This window comes from Jaculus jaculus, chromosome 11 (genome assembly GCF_020740685.1).
Source record: "Jaculus jaculus isolate mJacJac1 chromosome 11, mJacJac1.mat.Y.cur, whole genome shotgun sequence".
Lineage (NCBI taxonomy): Eukaryota > Metazoa > Chordata > Mammalia > Rodentia > Dipodidae > Jaculus > Jaculus jaculus.
Genome location: NC_059112.1, coordinates 99,177,937 through 99,197,518, shown reverse-complemented (window position 1 = coordinate 99,197,518; position 19,582 = coordinate 99,177,937). Strand labels below are relative to the sequence as shown.

The following is a 19,582-nucleotide window of genomic DNA, read 5'->3' as shown; positions in this document are numbered from 1 at the left end:
CACATGTATGCTGAGGCAGGACTGCTACTGAGGCTAGCCTGGACTAGAATGATGAGTGAGATGCTGTTTAAAAAAAAAAAAAAAGAAAGAAAAGGAAAAAAAAAAAAACACCTTCAATGAGACAGACAACATCCTTCCAGAGAATGTAAGTTACATACCTCTTTTGGGGATACAAATCACTGTATCGTTATCTTGTTGGGATAAGCAGATGGTTGTATCTGGGATTTCTGACAGGATGTCAACCAACTCACAAACACCATATTCAGTGACATCCCAGTCCTTTGAGAAACACCTAGGTATTAACATGAGAAATGAGTGGAAAACAAGTAACACTGTAGCCACGATAACTACAAATTTTCCAAGGGTGCTTAACAGAAAAGCAAGACAACAGTTCAGAACACAAGGGGACAAAAAAGTGTGTGAAAATACTTGCTTTATTTAGCTTTTCATTTCTCAACAACTCACCAATGATAAGCCTGTGAGAATTCTCTCACGATGACCTGCTTGCTGGCCTGCGACTTGAGAAGTTTGAGTAAATCCTGAGTAAAGCGCTTCACCTGGGCCCTGTGGGTGAGGGTCAGCAAACGCTTGGAGCCCATCCCAAGAATCTGAAAAACGAGCACCTTGATTACTGCATGGAGAGCTGGGAAGATACCGTTTCGTTCCCTTTCCTTCTCTCTCATTACTACCATCAGAAAACAACTCCCTTTAGGTATAACATCTACAATTTGAAACACACTCAAATCAAAGAACTGTCTGGGTCTAGAATCCCTTTTATTTATTTATTTGGCCTTATACACACCTGTCTCAACCATAAATATAAAGAGGAAAAAGTCAGTCTGGACAACTAATTTTGACAAGACAACTCGAGATTTCGTAACATTTTTTTTTAAACAAAAACTATGGCAGTATCTACACAGACTCCAATGCTAAGCGGCTGGTCTCCAGCGTGAACCCAACTCTGGGAGGCACCGACATGTGTGTGCGTGTGTGCAGAGATGTTCGCAGCTATTTCCCGTAACAATGAACAATCCTACAGAACTGGCTGGGAAGCAGGAGTCAGTGCAGAGAATAAAGGTAAAGCACACTTTGGGCATCTAAGGAGTTCCTTTAGGAACTCAGAAATATACCTTGTGTAGATTTCCTATGCTTTGATGAAAGCTTTTACAATGTTCAGTTCAAATAATTTCTCAGGAACTGGGTCACTAGCTATTATTTCTGTGGGGATGATAGTCAGCCACAGAGGAACACTCCCACCTTTGAACAGCCCTCAGCAATCTTTACCTGCAACACGTGAGGCACTGCTTCTAGCAGCTCAATCAACTTGGAATAGCCATAGTCCGAAACCCGACACTGCTTTGCAAAATGATGGTGGTATGACGGGATGAAGTTAGTGATTGGTATGACACAGGACGGCTGGTTCTTCAGTAAGTCAATGACTTCTCTGCTGAACTGGATCAACTGGGGATTACCCACAGGACTTTTAGAACGCAAAAGCCAAGGGTCTAGAGGAAGAAAGAACATGTGGAAGACACCAAGCATGCACGTTTAAAGGAAGACCACTGCCTCTGTGCTCCTGCCCTGAATTGAATCGTGGGCAAGCAGACAGAAAGAACAGCTGCTTCCCATGTCAGCTTCTATACTCAGACCTCACAGAACCAACTGGCCAGGCTGTCTTAATTTATGGCCTGGCATAGGTTCCTCAGAGCTAAGGAACCAAAGTAAAGCACAGGGCACACTAGTGTTACAGCAGAAATGAAAACACTCAGATTCGGGCTGGAGGGATGGCTTAGCGGTTAAGGTGTTTGCCTGCGAAGCCAAAGGACCCAGGTTCGATTCCCCAGGACCCACGTTAGCCAGATGCAGAAGGAGGCACATGCATCTAGAGTTTGTTTGCAGTGGCTGGAGGTCCTGGAGCGCCCATTCCCAGTATAAATGCACATCAGGGAGGTAATTCCTAAGACTATAACCAGCTCAGAATGGAAGTGAGATGTAAGCCAGAAAACTATGGGTAGAAATGTTAGAAAACCACAAAGATACTTGGTTGTTTACTGAGAAAGGATCTTGTTAACATATAAACATGACAGAACTGAACTCCCAGACCAACCTCAAACTCACAGGAATTTTCCTGTCTCTGCCTCCTGGGTGCTGGGATTACAGGCAAGTCCTATCCCACACAATAAATTATTTTGACTGCCCACAGCTTTTAAAAATAGAAAGAAAAAAAAAAAGCAATAACTTAAAAGCCTAAATAGAACAAGATGGCATTATACCTGCCAGCCTAGCACAGGGAGGCTGAAGTGGGAGGATCCTGAATGCAAGGATAGCCTGGGCAACCTGGGTGAGACCTCGCTCCAACCAAAGGCTAATACAGGAGACAGAGGTTGAGGACAGGCTCTGAAATGAAGGAGGACTTCAAGAACTTCTGTCCAGCACATCTCTAAAAGCCTCCTGACTCAGGCCAAGCTCCTTGCTGTCCTCCCATTTCTCACATACAGGTGGGAGCTGAAAGGACTTCAAAGTGGTGTCAAATCAAAGAGAAGCAGCATGGAGGCACACGCCTCTAATCTCAGCACCCAGGAGGTGGAGGTAGGAGGGTCACTGGAAGTTCAAGGCCACCGTGAGACTGCACAGTGAGTTCCAGGTCAGCCTGGGGTACAGCAAGACTCTACCTTGAAAAACTAAAACAAAAATAAAACCACCAACCAAACAAAAAAACAGAGAAGGAAGTGGGGGGAGAAGATAATATAATACATACACATGTATAAGGGCGACTGAATATGACAGTCACAGGTAGCAACATTAGACACTAGTAATTCCGGGTGCCCTTGAACTCTGAAACTCAGAAACTACATCTAGATCCAACTCCCTAAACCCTCTGAAACTCAGCTAAATCTAGGTCCAACTCCCTAAACCTTTACATTTAAAGTTACTTTGGTATTTATCAAACTTCAAAAGCAAGCATGCACTAAAAGATACTTCCGGGCTGGAGAGATGGCTTAGTGGTTAAGTGCTTGCCTGTGAAGCCTAAGGACCCCAGTTCGAGGCTCCACTCCCCAGGACCCACGTTAGCCAGATGCACAATGGGTGCACATGTGTGGAGTCATTTGCAGTGGCTGGAGGCCCTGATGCGCCCATCTCTCTCTGCCTCTTTCTCCCTGTCTGTCGCTCTCAAATAAATAATAAATAAAAAATTTTTTACAAAAGATACTTCCTTCCAATGTCTGAAACTATTTGTATATGTGTGTGTATGGGGGTCTGAGGTCAGCACATCTTCCTCCCTCTCCACTGTTTTTTGAGACAGGGTGTCTCACTGAACCTGGAGCTCACTCATTCGGACACAGTACGTCACCAGTAAGCCCCAGGGATCCTCCTGCACAGCTCTGGGATTATCACTGCACCCACCTTTTTTATGTGGATACTAGAGATCTGAACTCAGGTCATCATTTGTGAATGGTAAGCCCTTTACTGAGTGAGCCATCTCCCCATTCCTGCCTGAAATTATTTTAAAAGACTGATTAATAAAACAAAGACTTTATAAAATCAGATCGGTATCTGTGAAACTCAGGTTTCAAAATTTTTAAAGCCCAAGTTATACTGGTATTCTGTGCAAGCCCTCAGCATGTGCAGTTTTAAGATCACAGGGATACTCAGAGCACAAATGGTGCTGCTGTTCTCAACAAGAGCCAATAGCCTCCTCCTGGTTTCCCAGCACACAGCTCATGGACCGCAAATTCCCAACACCTTCTGTACCACCTACCAGCATTGGGAGGCGGGGGCTTGTTGTGAATCCACTTCACTACTTTGACGCCATTCTGAGCAGTGGCAATGTTCACACCTGGGATGCAGGTGATGAGGTGTTCTAAGGGGACACCACCGTGGCTTTCCCACATGATCTCTAGGTCACCGAACTCTGCAGCATAGCAATCTGGAAAGCTGAAGGGGGAAGCTACATGAAGATAATGAACAAGGACAAGCAACATGTGCTCAACAGCAGGTTTCAGTTTGGTGGATTGACTATTCATAGCTTAGGGTTAAAATGCCCTAATCTGTGGCAATGCCACAGCAATGGCCTTTGTGATCAGCCTGGTAAGGCTATAAATTCCTGGTAGTATTCCAGGAGGGAGACATACATCTAAGGAAAGAGAGTTCCATATCAGTTTTTGCTTTAATGTTTAGGGGCATTCAGGCCACACATTTTTATCAAGGGTGCCTCTGTGCTCAATGCTCTGGGAAGAACCCTCTTTCTCTTGAGCCTTGAGGCCCACAGGTTGTGAGCCTTACAGCACTCACACAGATTTCAGCTAATAGCTCAAGGCATCTCCTTCCTGTAGAAAGTTCATGAACACAGCACAACCAACTTCTCACTGAAACACAATACAGCAGGACATAGGGGCATACACGTTTAGTCCTAGCTCTCAGGAGGCAGAGGTAGGAGGATCACTATGGTGAGGATGACGTCAGCCTGGGGCTATAGAGTCAGGATCTTACTGTAGTCCAGGCTGACCTGGAACTACCTTGAAAAACAAAACAAAAAAACCCTGAGTATTTGGATCCACTTCAAATAAACAAAACTGTGAGGCTGGAGCACTATGGTGCAGCCCTCTCTGTTTTGATGGTCAGACTGCAGGGCACTCCAATCCTGTTAGCTCTCACACGGCTCACCTTAACAAAGGCACCGTGCCCTCGTGGGTCTGGAGAAGACTATGAACTTGGGGTGCAAATGTCTTCAAAGACAGAACCACAAAAGGAATCTTGTAAGAGTCAGGCTCAAATTCATGTTCACTGCAGAAAGGAGAACAAAACAGTCAGTTGAAATTCCTCAGAGTCTGACACCATTACAGGATAATTCTACTATCACACATGAAAGGTCTGTTTCTGAAGGGAAACATTCACATACCTGAAGTTCTTATTGGAACAATGCTGTCTGCAGACAGGTTCATGATATTCTAACTCTTCAAATATAATTGGGCTGCAATTCGTGGAGGAGCCATCATGTGACTGAGAAGACCCGAGGGGGCTCTGGCGGGCCTGGCTGCTGGGTAAGAGACACACGAGCCGTCCGGTTCCCTGTTCGCGGACTGCTATTGTGTCTGTTAATTTATACAAATCTGCCACATTCAACTTGTGACCAAACCTAAGAACAAGAGAAGAGACAGAGACTGACTGAGAACATCTATCTTTGAGAAGACAGAAACACCTGTTCTGTTTTAAATAGAGAGTCCTGACCAAGAACGGGTTCTTCCTCTCTCCAAAGCAAAACAAGACTCTTCTACAAACTCACTGGCCTCTGTTCCAGGGTGTTTTGGTCCTGCACCAGCTCTGGCTCACTGCCTGCTACAACAGCAGTGTCATGTTTTGGAAATCTCTTCATGTAAGTTTCTGATATGGAAAGCTACCTGACGACCGCTCCCAACATGGCTCTGCAGTCTTAACCCCTCACCGCATTGCTCTCTGCTGTAAGACGTGGAATCTTTTCCAGCGACTTTCTCTCCCATTCCCCTCAACTGTGGGACATTCTAGGCCTGCACACACCAACCACCCTGATTTGGCTCTGTCACACCTGTAGCTTGAGGGTCCAGCATCTGGAAGCAGACACATTTGGGCTTATACCCTGTCTCTACTTCAACTTGTATGACCTTAGTCAAGATACACAACCAGGGCTGGAGAGATGGCTTAGCGGTTAAGCGCTCGCCTGTGAAGCCTAAGGACCCCGGTTCGAGGCTCGGTTCCCCAGGTCCCACGTTAGCCAGATGCACAAGGGGGTGCACACGTCTGGAGTTCGTTTGCAGAGGCTGGAAGCCCTGGCGCGCCCATTCTCTCTCTCTCCCTCTATCTGTCTTTCTCTCTATGCCTGTCGCTCTCAAATAAATAAATAAAAAATGAACCAAAAAAAATTAAAAAAAAAAAAAAAAGATACACAACCAATTTAGCCCTCAGTTTTTCTACCTTTCAAATGGGGGAAATCACATACCTCACAGTGCTTAGGTAAGGATTAAAAGTGACTATGCAAGGACATGGCTGGGCTTGGAGTACATGCTCCAACGACATTAGCTGCTCCTCAGCTCACTCCAAGTGCCCTACGCTCACACTCCCCCGTTCCCTCTACTAGCACCAGTCTCCCGAAGCTGCTCGACCTTGGGGAGACACCACTGCTGCCCCTGCCTGCCCCGCCCTACCCTGCCCCAGGAAGATGTGTATTCTCCTTGTGCTCTTCTTCTTTTTTTTTTAATATGTTCAAGAGAGAGACTAGAAAGTGAGAGTTGGAGAAAGAATGGGCATGGCAGGACCTCTTACCACTGCAAACAAACTGCAGACGTGGCTTGGGGTGGGTGCTAGGAAATCAGACGTTGCAAGCAAGTGCCTTAACCGCTGAGCAACCTGTGCTCTTAATTTAGTCTTGCATTTTTGTTTTCTTGGGACCTGCTTCCACCCTAGGCTCTTGCCCTGTCCCTCCTCGCTTTATCCACAGAACTCTATAGTAACCAGTGATCCACACCTCACACTGTTTCCTCAGCACCGAGATTCCCTGTGTGCTGGACAGGCTCTTCTATGCATCCTCCTTCCCCACCTCACCTGCTTCCCTGCCTTCACCTTATCCAGTTCTGCCTCTGTTTGCTTCTCCTCCCCCATCTCCTGGCCTTATCTGCTGTCAATGATGACCCCCTTTACGACCCTAGAGCCAGCTTCTCTCTGAAAGGTCCTCCAAATGTTCACAATGGCACCGAGACTCTCTACTCTGCTACTTCAATGACCCCAGGAACCTGCTTGTCCAAATCCAAGACCCAACACTCACTGTGCCTCCTACTCATGCCTTATTTCCTACATCCTGTTTCCCTGTCCTGCCATCCTACCAGACAGACTTACAACCAGATGACTTCTGCCTTTTCTCTCGCTTGCTACATAATAGGAATTATCCATTTCTATTTCACACACTTAAAATTTCTTTTTTTAAAAATGTTTTAATTTATTTGAGAGGTGGGGAGAGGAAGAGTACGTATCTGTGCACACATGTCCCAGGGCCTCCTGCTGCTGCAAATGAACTCTAGGCACATGCAGCATTTAGTGCGTCTGTCTTTACAGGAGTCCTGGGGAATCAAATGCTGGCCAGCAGGCTTTGCAAACAAGTACCTTTAACTGCTAAGCCATCCACTCAGCCTTTTTGTTTTTGTGAGAGGCTCATGTAGCCCAGGCTCGTCTTGACCTTGTTATGTAGCTAAGGATGACATTTACCTCCTGATCATCCTGCCTCAGAGCGATGCTGTTTCTTTCATTTCTTTCCCCAGGCTGTAAGTCCTTAAAGGTCACTACCATGGATCTGTGGGTAGAAGTCACCAATCACTACTGTAAAGATCAATGTAGTAATCTACTTACTTTTTCTCATAGATGTCCGTAAATTTAAAGAGAGGCAAACAACAGGCAGGAGCATCCTGGAGGATAGACACTGTTTCTGCACTGTAAGACAAAATTTAGATTAGTTAACAACAGATGATTTCTTGTACATATCAAAGTGCATTTTTAAAAAGTTCAAAAAAAATTACAGGATATGTATGTCTGTACACACAGAAAATTTATTAGTTTTTTTTTTTTTTTTTTTTGGTTTTTCGAGGTAGGGTCTTACTCCAGTCCAGGCTGACCTGGAATTCACTATGTAGTCTCAGGGTGGCCTCGAACTCACGGCAATCCTCCTACCTCTGCCTCCCGAGTGCTGGGATTAAAGGCGTGCGCCACCACGCCCGGCAAGTTTTTGATAATACTTACTTTTCAGGAAAAAAAAAAAAAAAAGCTTAAAAATCAAAAGGATTTTAGGAGCAAGCCAATGAAAAATGATTAAGTCATACACTAGATTTTTTTTTTCTTGTTCTTTCTAGGCAGGGTCTCTAGCCCAGGCTGACATGGAACTCACTTTATAGCCCAGGCTGGTTTGAACTCACAGCAATCCTATCTCAGCCTCCCAAAAGCTGGGACTAAAGGCATGCACCACCACACCCAACATATACTGGGATTTTTAACAGGCTCAACCAAGGGAATGTAGGGCCTCCCACAGCTGTTCAGCAGAAAGATAGTGGCGGCCTCAGTGGGACACACCTGACTTTAATTCAGAACAAAGTGCAGAATGGCCTGAAACATCTGCCACAGTGTGGTTTATGTGTTAAGACATATGCCTATAATTCCCATATACGACTGGATAAACATCCATATACCATATAATCTCAACTACGGCTTACAGAAGATATCAGAAATACTCAAAGGGAACAGAAACTAAACAAAAAGCCCAACTGCAGAGTGACTAGGGGGACTAGCTGTGAGCCACAGGATGATAGGTGGTTTTTCTCATTTCTCTTGTTCCCAAATCCACAACAAGCATTGCTTTTATTCTAAGAAAAAGCCCATGATTTAAAATATTGGCAAAGTATAAACTATGGTACTTGGTTATTCTGACTGTCAGGAGTGAACCCAGTTTCACTAATTCTCCAAGACAAAGAAGGATCAAGTCTGACTATGAATAAACCCCCAATTCCCAAGAGTGATCTAGTTCCAAGAGAGGCTTGCAGGGCTGGTGTCTGCACGACAGTCAGGCCTTCCCTGTGAGCCGCAAGCTCAGAAGCCTGGCAGATGCCTTCTCTGGAGAAACCCGCCACTACCAAGGTTTCCAGGCAGTCTTTCACACTTTGCAGGCTTACAAGATTTCGCTGTAGAGGACTACTATTTTTAGAACCCACTCTGGATATGCGGTGGACTCTCGCACTCCCAGGGGCCTGCTGCCAACTTTAAGGTGCATTTCGCCTATGATGAGTTGAATAAGTCAGATGGCTGACCTCTCTCAACTGAGAATAAGCATTATTGCAGACGAGGACTGGAGATATAATAAAATCTATTTCTATCATTTCCCAAACTGTTTGCAGGTCAAGTGTTATCTCCTGAAATAAATGGCTTGGTTATTACTTTATTTATTATTTTTTTACCTTAGTAAAGAGAGGGATTTGTTAGCAGCTCCTGTGGCAAGTGAGACCAGGATCTTCTTGCTGCCAATTTTATACCTGTGTAGGCTGTTCATGGCACAGATGGCTTCCTGCAGGTTTTCCATCTGAACAATGGCCTTGAGCTGATAGTCCGTGTGGGGACTGAGCTCAACACTCTTCACCTAACGAGGACAAAGGAACACAGAATGTGGTGTCATCCTGAGGGGAGGGTGAACTCTGATGAACATGCCAGTGGACCTCAGTGCTCCCCTGAGCGGTATCTGAATGCCGTGCTTCTGCTAGGTGAAGTATGGGCAACCTTCAGAGATGTGAGCTGCCTGATTTGACGCCTGCTCTGACACCTGCAGCTCTCAGGCAAACTCAGAGACCAAGCCCTCGCCAGATGCTACAAATGTAGGGTCTACAAAAGGTGCACTTTTAGAAACTGCACTCAAAAACTGAGTCAGATACATTAAAATATGAAACTAGCTGCTGTTTTTAAATTTCTGTATTTTAACATGTGGCACTAAATCCCTCTGTCTATAACAAGTGCTTCTCATACATGGCTAGGGTTGCTGTTCTCCTAGATTAATCCTGACATCTGGATGTACAGCATTTCCTCCTACAGATATGAGGGAAAGGAGAGTTCACACCTGTGCAATCACCTGGTTGTGGCTTCATGTGCCTAATTAGGCTCTCCAGCCTCCGAGGTGGCCTTACACCTGTAATCCCAGCACTGGGCAAGGGAGAAGGGGGTGCTGAGGCAGTAGGACTGTCACCAAGTTCAACACCAGCCTGGGCTACAGAGCTGAGATCCTATCTCAAAAGGAAAATTACCATCCCGCTCCAATACCTCAGTGAGCAAAGCGCTTGCCTTGCAGGCATGAGTTCAAGCCCTCGAACCCATGTGAAAATGCCAGGCATTATGGAGCATGTTTGTAATTCCAGCACTGGGAAAGCAGACACAGGAGGATCCCTGGGGCTTGCTGAAAGACCCCATCTTAAAGTGAATGGTATTCCTGAGGCTGTCTTCTGACCTTCTCATGCATGCACACACACAACCCCCACCCCCTCCAAAAAAATAAACACAAGAACAAGAGGGTAAAGGTACCTTGCCATGCCTGGAGAACGCCTCTTGGATGAGCTGCTGCAGCTCCTTGCGGGATAATCTGTAGTCGATGTTGCTGACCTGTATGTCAGCACCATTTGCAAATGGGTCTGGGTAGTCAGCTCCACTGCTGGGATTGGCAACATTGAAAGCAAGTGGTGGCCCTCCGTTTAAAAGGTTAGGAGACATGCTCCTGCTGGAAACAGTATGATAAAGAAGTTCTGTGTACTGAGGTTTTGACACTCAGGCTTTTCCTGAAGCTCTACGTGGAAGTGGCTTTCCTATTTGACTTTTGAATGTTTTTCATAGTGATTATGATGTATCAACTAAAGTATAGCAACTAGTAAATAAGTCAATATCCCATACTCTTTAAAGCAAAAGGGAGAAAATGCAGAAATAATTAACTAACACTCTACTCTAGGCATTTATTCTTAGAAAACTGGCCTGTGATATTAATATCAGTTAACCTCTTCTGTGGCTCTGAAAAGGCCAAATGTTCCTGTTCATGTGCTGTACTTTGACGTTAACTTTACATTTACCTAATGTAGTGACTCTTCCCCAGCTCTGCATAACAAATGTGATGCCAGCACTCATCTTTATGGCAGTCCTGACTCCCAAGCCTCAAGAAGTACTGGTATGAGTTTAGAGGTGTGTATAAGGGAAGTGATAGAGGCCCATAGTGGTTTCAGAGACCTGAACTTCTCAGACCATTTCCTACAAAGTGCCATACTTACGAGAATGACCGGCCAGCATATGTTTAACACAAATATGAGGGCATAATTTCTGCCTCTTTTTTAGGCAAGGTCTCACTAAAGTGCCTAGGCTGGCCTTAAATTTGTGATACTCTTGCCCCAGCCTACTAAGTGCTGGGATGCAGGTATGTGCCCTCCTCCTTGACCTTAAACTTACCTAGATTTCCAAACAGGAGGGAGAAATGATAAACAACATTGCCTCCAAATATGAGTGATGGCACCCTGAGGGAACGGGGCCTGGCAGGGGAGGGACGGAAGCCTTGTTTCTCTAGGCATTTCTGTGTTGTCTGTGTATCAGGCACACTATTTTTCCCCCTTCCCCCACCTGCTGCACATACATCCATGAGTGAGGAAGCCAGACTTACCTAGGAGACCAAGACTGAGCCGTGAGCAGAGGACTGACTTGCCTTGATGCAATCAGCTTGCTGAAAGCAGATGGGTAGCTCACTTGGAAGACAGCCTCCTCCTTCTCTCTCTTCTCTATAGGAGAGCTGGTGGCACTCCGCACACTGAGATTCTCTTTTCTGATAGGAGGAAAAGTTGAGGGGAAAGGTCATGTGTCTTCCATTATCTTGCAGAAGCAATAACTGAGAAAGAGTAACTACACATACTTCTGACTGCTTCTGTAGAGGGGCTCCGCCACCCCCATGGTCTTGGGCGTGGGTGCTGCTGTGCTTGGGCCACTGTGCGGCAGTGCTGCCAGCCTCGGGTGGCCCTGCTGGTGCTCAGTGTTTCTGCTGCCCATCTTCTGCTCCAGGCGGCACAGCTCCTTAGAAGACATAAGGGCAGTGGGCTTATAAAAGGTAGGTTCTACAGGTAGGTTAGATCCCACACAGAACTGACTGACTCTGGGGCTGAAGGAATGGCTTAGCGGTTAAGGTGCTTGCCTGTGAAGCCAAAGGACCAGGTATGAGTCCTCAGGACCCATGTAATTAAGCCGGATGCACAAAGTGGCACATGCATCTGGAGTTCATTTGCAGTGGCTGAAAGCCCTAGCATACCCATTCTATCTGCTTTTTTTAAAATTTTTTATTTTTTGCTCTGTCTCTCTCTAATAAGTAAAAGTTCAAAACTTAAAAAAAAGAAATTAATGGACTCTTGAGTCTTGGCAAAAACTGGAACTTAGAAAGACAAAACAGAAATCAGCAGGCCCATGAAATAGAGCCAGAGAAATGAAACCTCTCATACACTTCAGAAAGCAAGGGTCCACAATTACCTGTAAGCTTTTAACATGAGTGCTTTTTGTTGCAGATCCAGAGTTCATCGGTGGCCCTTTCCCAGGGGTGGCTTTGGCACTAGAAGATTGCTCACTTGTGTCTTTGATGAGGCACAGCTTCGTATTCTTAATTTTTTTTGGAGACTTTGCTTTATCTGCAATTGCATTTGAGCTCTTTGCTTCACAGAGTTCTCTACTTTTTGGAGTAAACGACACAATGATCCTATTACCAAAGACATCTTCATTCTCCATGCGTTTCTGGGCCCGCTCTGCGCTATCCTGGTTAATGAAGCGGAGAATGGCACTGCAGCCCGTGATACTCAGCACTTTCCCACCACAATTATCAGACAGGCGTCGAAGCCTGTTGCTGATGCTCTTGCCGTCTTTATTTGCTGGTAGGTTATAAACATAGAGCAGAGTGTGGCACTGCTAGTACAGAGGAAAGAAAGGTTACATCAGGTCAAGTCAAGGACACACATCCAATGACAAAACAAAACAAGTGACCTCTACAGCGCTACAGCCTAGGCAAGGAGGTGCCAGTAACCTAGACGGAGCAGGCCGCCTTACTGAGTGAGACCCAATGCTGTTTTAGAGACTATGCTAGGAACAGGTGCATCACTGCATCTCTGTCCCATGTCTAAACAAGGCAGATCTAGAGTCAGATGAGCATCACTCACCTAGGGATGAGAATGGAAGTAATTCCCAAACTGCACACACGAGGGACCTTTGAAAACAACCAAAAGCTGGGTGTGCAACTCAAGTGAACTTGTTAAAAATTAATGACTCAGGGCTGGAGAGATGGCTTAGTGGTTAAGTGCTTGCCTGTGAAGCCTAAGGACCCAGGTTCGAGGCTCGATTCCCCAGGACCCACATTAGCCAGATGCACAAGGGGGTGCACGTGTCTGGAGTTCATTTGCAGTGGCTGGAAGCCCTGGTGCACCCATTCTCTCTCTCTCTCTCTGACTCTTTCTGTTTGTCGCTCTCAAATAAATAAATAAATAAAACTAAACAAAACATTTAAAAAATTAATGACTCATACACTTAGGAATTTGTGCTATGTAAGTTATAGCTCTGTAAAGTTTTCTAAGTCTACTTATTCAGCAGAGCTGTTGAATAGTAAAGTTAGATCCTGTCTAGCTACCATAGTAGTCAGCAGTTAGGCTAGAACTCTGTAAGGACTGAGTGGTCAGATACTTCCAGATGAATTGGGATATATGAATTAAACAACAGTCATAGGCTGGAGAGATGGCTTAGCAGTTAAGTGCTTGCCTGTGAATTCTAAGGACCCCAGTTCGAGGCTCAATTCCCCAGGATCCACGTAAGCCAGATGCACAAGGCAGCGTACACATATGGAGTTCGTTTGCAGTGGCTGGAGGCCCTGGACGACCATTCTCTCTCCCTGCCCCCCTCTCTCTATAATATAAATAAAATTTTTTTAAAGCAAAGTCATTAAAATGTCATAAGAAAACTTAATTGTGGAAAAGGTTAAATCTAGAAGCCACAAATCATTTAAAGTCAACTAACAACTGAATCATTTCCACAAGCATCAGGAGGCAGCAGCTGCAGCAGAAGAGTACTGCCCCTAGCATACTAGCCAACACTGCAACCAGAGTTCACATTTATTGTTGCTACGTGTCTGTCAATCACTGCTATCTTCCTGGAGGACAGCTAAGCTCTCACCAGGAAACTCTGACACAGAACTGTCACACCTTAGGACTCACCCTCTGAACTATTAGCCCAGGAGCTCAAAGACACCATGGGTGAATCTGCCAGAGACGGCAAAAAACTGGGTATAAACAAAATGTCCAGTAATAGGTAGACTGGTTAAATCAAGACCAGCCATAAACATATTGTGAATCAACATTCTCATGGTCGAAAATGTGAGAGCTTCAAATATATATGTGTACATGGAAATACACTGAAGCTGTATTAGGTTAAAATTTAAAAAACCTGAGCCAGATGTGGTGGCACACACCTTTAATTCCAGCACTCAAGAGGCAGAGGTAGAAGGATCACTGTGAGTGAGACCACCATGAGACTGCGTAGTGAATTCCAGGTCAGCCTGAGATAGAGAGAAACACTACCTACCAGTAAAAACCAAACAGTAAAAAACCCCCAAAAAAACAAAAAGCGGCACTGGACAGGTGGGAGGTGGCCGTGGGTAAAGGCACTTGCTCAAAAGGCTGCTGACTGGAGTTTGATCCTAAGCACCCATGTAAAGCCTGATGCAAAATGGTGCATGCATCTGTAATCCCAACATGCTTATAATGAGAGGTAGAGCCAGGAGAATCCTGAAGCTCAAGGGCTAGACTGACCTTTCCAATGGCAAACAAGAGAGACTCTGTCTCAAAAAAAATGTGGAAGCTTGTTCTGATTTCCACATGTACACCTTGGCACACACACATATGTACATGCACACACAGACAGAAATGTTCTTTAAAAATCCAAAAAGTTTTAACACTATATGACATTTCTTTAAACTCAGTCTATGCCGGGCGTGGTGGCGCACGCTTTTAATCCCAGCACTTGGGAGGCAGAGGTAGGAGGATCGCCGAGAGTTTGAGGCCACCCTGAGACTACAGAGTGAATTCCAGGTCAGCCTGGACCAGAATGAGACCCTACCTTGAAAAATCAAACAACAACAACAACAACAAAAATCTTAGTCCTTAAAAACACAACTTAGAGGACAATATCAAACTGTAAACAGCAGTTAGCCCTCAGGGTAGGGCAACGGGTTTTCAGGGTCTACATCTCTGCATACTGTTTTGTTTTTACACTGAACACACTGTGTTTCTAACTGGAGGCTGCCCTTGTTACAGGAGAGTGTGATCATCAACAGAGCCCCACTTCTATTACACAGGACCCAACCCAGGCTGAGCTAATGTATGCTGGATCATTCCAGGACAGAATGAAGAGCGCAAAAGGAAAACTTACCATCCAGCAAGTAAGAAAAGCACCTAGTACTATTCAGTGTTTTGAATAGTCTTTCTTTCTGTCTTTCTCCCCTGACCCCCACCGAGGTAGGGTCTCACTCCAGCCCAGGCTGATCTGAAATTCACTATGGAGTCTCAGGCCAGCCTCAAGCTCATGGGGATCTTCCTACTTCTGCCTCCCTAGTACTGGGGTTAAGTGGGTACTACTATGTCTAGCTGCTGCTGCTTTTTTTTTTTTTTTTTTTTTCTTTTTAAGTCATAAGAAGTAAGGACTTCAAGTGGGAAAACTCTCACCCCAAACACCATAATTGGCTTAATGACCTGCGAAGTTAAGACAGCACAGAACAGAAGCAGAAGGGAGGAGATGCAACCACAGCCGCACCCTAAAACTGTGAGGGACGATACTGATGAGTTACCAGAGAGGCTCAAAAGGCTGCGACAGCTGGCCATGGTGGCTGACATCTATCATCACAGCACTTGGGAGGCTGAGGTATGAGGATCTTCATGACTGCCTCAAAAAAAATAAAAACAAACAAAAGAAGGCTCTGCCAGGCCCAATTCTGGGATTCCTCAGCTGTGAACTGCCCTGAGCATGTCTCTTCTTTAGCCAACCTCTAAACCTGCAGGGTCACTGGGGACAAGCAGTGGGACTGTCAGGGCAGAAGTCTGTGCTGGGCTGCAGTTGTCAATGATTCGCCAAAGCACTAACTTCTTCCCCCTTCTATAAGGATGATAGAAAAGAGCTTTTCTTCTTCTTCCTCCCGTCCCCCACACGGGTAGAGTCTCACGGAACTCACTCTGCAGTATCAGGCTGACCTGGAACTCAGTGATCCTCCTATCTTTGCCTCCCAAGTGTTGGGACTATGTGCCACCACGTCAGGTGAGAGCTTTTCTTCTTGTCTTTGAGCTAGGGTCTCACTATGCAGCCAAACTGAATTAAAGCTATGTGGCCCAGGGCAACCTACAACTTGTGATCCTCCTGCTTCACATTCTAAGTTGCTGGGATTACAACCTCAGGCGTGTGTTACCATGCCTGTCTGAGATGGGCTCAGGTCTGAAATATGCTTGCAACTCTAGATTTTAAGTTATCTACTAACAGCACATGTCAGGTTTAGACTGCCTGTTTTCCTGGATCACATGTGTTGTAGCTCTTTTCTGTCATTCTTGGTAGTTCCTGAATAGTTTCACATACATTTTCCTTTCTGGATATTTTTGAGGATCTCACTCTTGCCTGGGCTGACTTGGCATTCACTCTGTTGCCCCAGGCTGGCCTCAAATTCACAGTAATCCTCCTCCCTCTGTCTCCCAAGAGCTGGAATCAAATGCATGTGCCACCATGCCTGGACTTGACATACATTTTTGAAATAGCTTAAACTATTATCACAGCCCAGCACCGTGGGAGAACATTCTTATTCCAAATCAAGTCTATCAGAAACACTTCTGAAAGCATGCTTTCCCTCTCCAGGCATGTGACTTCAATAAGCTACAGGTGTAGCAGCAGCAGCAGCAGCAGCACCGCCCAGTGAGACCTACACAGGACAGGAAAGACACTATAAACAGTGCCAGTGCTGGGAGTGGTGGCACACGCCTTTAATTAATAATTTAATTTAACTACTTGGGGGGCAGAGGTAGGAGGATTGCCATGAGTTCAGGGCTACCCGGTGACTACAATAGTGAATTCCAGGTCAGCCTGAGTGAGATACTACCTCACAAAAACAAAACAAAACAAAACAAAAACCTGCTAGGCTATAAGAATAAATGCCAGGAAAATGCATAATCACTGTTTATCTGATGCCAAACACTCATCAATGTGTGAACTCTAATCATGTTCGCCACCCTTAACACTCGGAAGCAAAGGGAACGATTCCTCCGCTACTCCACCAATCTGATATAAAGCACGGCCAGCATGGGAGGCAAAGGAAGTAACTGTTGCTGAGGCAAAGCAGCAAGTCAGTGCTCCATATTTCAACAAAAATAAAATAAAATTATATATATAATTATTAATTATATTAATAATTTTATAATTTAATAATATTAAAATATTAATATTTAATATTGTGTATATATATGTATATGTATGTGTGTGTGTGTGTGTGTGTGTGTATATATATATCTAAAAAACGGGAGGTCTGGAGAGATGGCTTAGCAGTTAAGGCATTTGCCTGCAAAGCCAGAGGATCCTGGTTCGACTCTCAAGGACCCACGTAAGCCACATGCACAAGGGGGCGCATGCATCTGGAGTTCGTTTACAGTGGCTAGAGGCCCTGGCATGCCCATTCTCTCTCTCTCTGCTTCTTTCTCCCTCTCAAATAAATAAAATATATTTAAAAATAAATAAACTCAAAAGAAAATTCATCCATATCAGCATCGTATACATGCTCAAGAAAAGAATCAGAGATTTTCAAGCCTGTCTCTACCTCCTACAAAAAAAGCAGCTCTGCCTGGACCTGACCACCTCTTGTTTCTATCACTGGGAACTGGCAAGGATAACACAGACCCACTTACTGGCATCTTGAGTGGTAACCGGGGAGGCAGGTCAGAAATGAATTCTTCAAATCCGATCAGCTCATGGGCGTGATGCAGCAGTGCTTCTGAGGCTTGGTTTTTATGGACCAAGATGATGTGAAAACCGTGCCTGTGCCTCAAGTCACTAAGTTCCAATGCAAAGTTGACATCAGCTAAAAGAAAAGACACAGTCAAACCCCATTTCCAAGCAGTAGAAACATTTGACAGAGCTACCGCCAAGGAATTCTAGTGACGCCCCCCTCCCCCCAGAAGGGAATGGCTGGCGCATGCTCAGAGCTGTCCTCTTCTGTTGTGTAGCATGGAAGCACTTTTCCTGCAGAAGAGCTGGCAAGTGGCAGCGACGACACACACCAACATGGAGTACTTATAACAGAACAGGGAGCAAGGGTTAGTGTGCTGGGGAGACTCACGTGAAAACTACTCAGCTTGCATGTCTCAGTACTATTCAGCTAGAAGCGAACATTGCTAGCAAAACCAAACCAACAAAAGCACATTTAGTGGGCATGGGGGTGCGCCTTTAATCCCAGCACTTGGGAGGCAAAGGTAGGAGGATCACCATGAGTTCAAGGCCACCCTGAGACTACATAGTGAATTCCAGGTTGGCCTGGAGTACAGTGAGACCCTACCTCAAAAAAACATAAAAAAAAAAAAAAACACCCACATTCAGCACATTTCACTTAATAAACTTGACCTTCTAAGAATTCAAGGAGAAAATACAAAAGCACACAGGCATTTTTTTTTTCTTTCCAATTTTAAGACAAGATCTTAGTTGACAGCCTAGGCTGGCCTTGAACTCATGATCCTCTGTACCAGCCTCCTATACACAGGGATTACAAGGCGAGCCACCACACCAGCCAGCAGACCCTGAGTTCTGCACTTCTTTGGCTTCCACAGCTCCCCGGCTCTGTAAATGCTGCATAGTGAGCCCAGCTGAGCCCAGCAGGTGCTTCTGTACTTACTTGACACCAGCACCACCGTGGCTGGGGCCGTGTGAGTGTTCGCAAACCTGCGCAGACTCTGCCGGAGTTTATCATCGGCTGCGTTCTTCGCAGTGGCATTGATATGAGCAACAGTGACCTGCATTTGTTTATGGTAAGAGTAAATGGGCAAGAATGGAGGTTAAAGAGTGGCTACACATTCTGCTCACATTTTAGTAGATTTGGGTTTTTTTTATTTGTTTGTTTGGGTCAAGGTCTTGCTATATATCCCTAACTAACTTCAATGCTCACTCTGCCTCAAGCTCCAAAGTGCTGGAATTAGACATACAAAAACATCTGATACCTAGCATATAGTCCCTGAGGAAAGAAACTCTTCAAGGGGCTGAGGATATAGCTCCGTTGTTAGAGTGCTTGCCATTGGTTCAATCCCAGCAGCACCAAAAAAAAGAAACGCTTCAATTATTTTTAGGAATGAATAAAGATTGCAACTGCATCTCAACAATTTCAAAACTGAGTCTCCATATGAATTAAGTGGGTCAATTACTACCCCAGTTCTCATTTCTAATTGCTTCTCTGAACTGCTTTTATCTTTCTTTTAAGATAGACAAAGGACGGCTAGATATGGCTTACTGGTTAAGCACTTGCCTGCGAAGCCTAAGGACCCCAGTTCGAGGCTCGGTTCCCCAGGACCCATTTTAGCCAGGTGCACAAAGGGGCACACGCATCTGGAGTCCATTTGCAGTAGCTGGAGGCCCTGGCACACCCATTCTCTCTCTCTCTCTGCCTTTATCTCTGTCTGTCGCTCTCAAATAAATAAATAAAAATAAAAAAAATTGGGCTGGAGAGATGGCTTAGCAGTTAAGCACTTGCCTATGAAGCCTAAGGACCCGGGTTTGAGGCTCAATTTCCCAGGACCCACATTTGCCAGATGCACAAGGGGGCGCACATGTCTGGAGTTTGCAGTGGCTGGAGGCCCTGCCACGCCCATTCTCTCTCTATCTGCCTCTTTCTCTGTCACTCTCAACTAAATAAATAAAAATGAACAAAAACGGCTGGAGAGATGGATTAGCAGTTAAGCGCTTGCCCATGAAGTCTAAGGACCCCCGGTTCGAGGCTCAACTCCCCAGGACCCACATTAGCCAGATG

The 19,582-nt window shown here is 45.3% G+C and overlaps 1 protein-coding gene across 6 annotated transcripts in view; it reads right to left on the bottom strand.

Moving 5' to 3' along the window:
• The window catches only part of Marf1 (meiosis regulator and mRNA stability factor 1), a 51,329-nt gene that overhangs the window by 18,968 nt on the left and 12,779 nt on the right, over window positions 1–19,582 (bottom strand). For 2 of the 6 annotated variants that reach the window (XM_045161373.1, XM_045161375.1), the window contains exons 6-19: window positions 18,458–18,575; window positions 17,478–17,650; window positions 12,040–12,468; window positions 11,435–11,592; window positions 11,189–11,347; window positions 10,075–10,267; window positions 8,967–9,145; window positions 7,375–7,455; window positions 4,901–5,137; window positions 4,666–4,785; window positions 3,761–3,936; window positions 1,285–1,505; window positions 466–608; window positions 159–292 (exon numbers count right to left, since the gene is read on the bottom strand). In XM_045161373.1, coding sequence (XP_045017308.1) covers window positions 159–292; window positions 466–608; window positions 1,285–1,505; window positions 3,761–3,936; window positions 4,666–4,785; window positions 4,901–5,137; window positions 7,375–7,455; window positions 8,967–9,145; window positions 10,075–10,267; window positions 11,189–11,347; window positions 11,435–11,592; window positions 12,040–12,468; window positions 17,478–17,650; window positions 18,458–18,575 — 2,521 coding nt within the window. The remainder of the gene's footprint in view (window positions 1–158; window positions 293–465; window positions 609–1,284; window positions 1,506–3,760; window positions 3,937–4,665; window positions 4,786–4,900; window positions 5,138–7,374; window positions 7,456–8,966; window positions 9,146–10,074; window positions 10,268–11,188; window positions 11,348–11,434; window positions 11,593–12,039; window positions 12,469–17,477; window positions 17,651–18,457; window positions 18,576–19,582) is intronic. The other 4 variants (XM_004652284.2, XM_004652286.2, XM_004652285.2 and 1 more) reach the window with 3 other exon arrangements.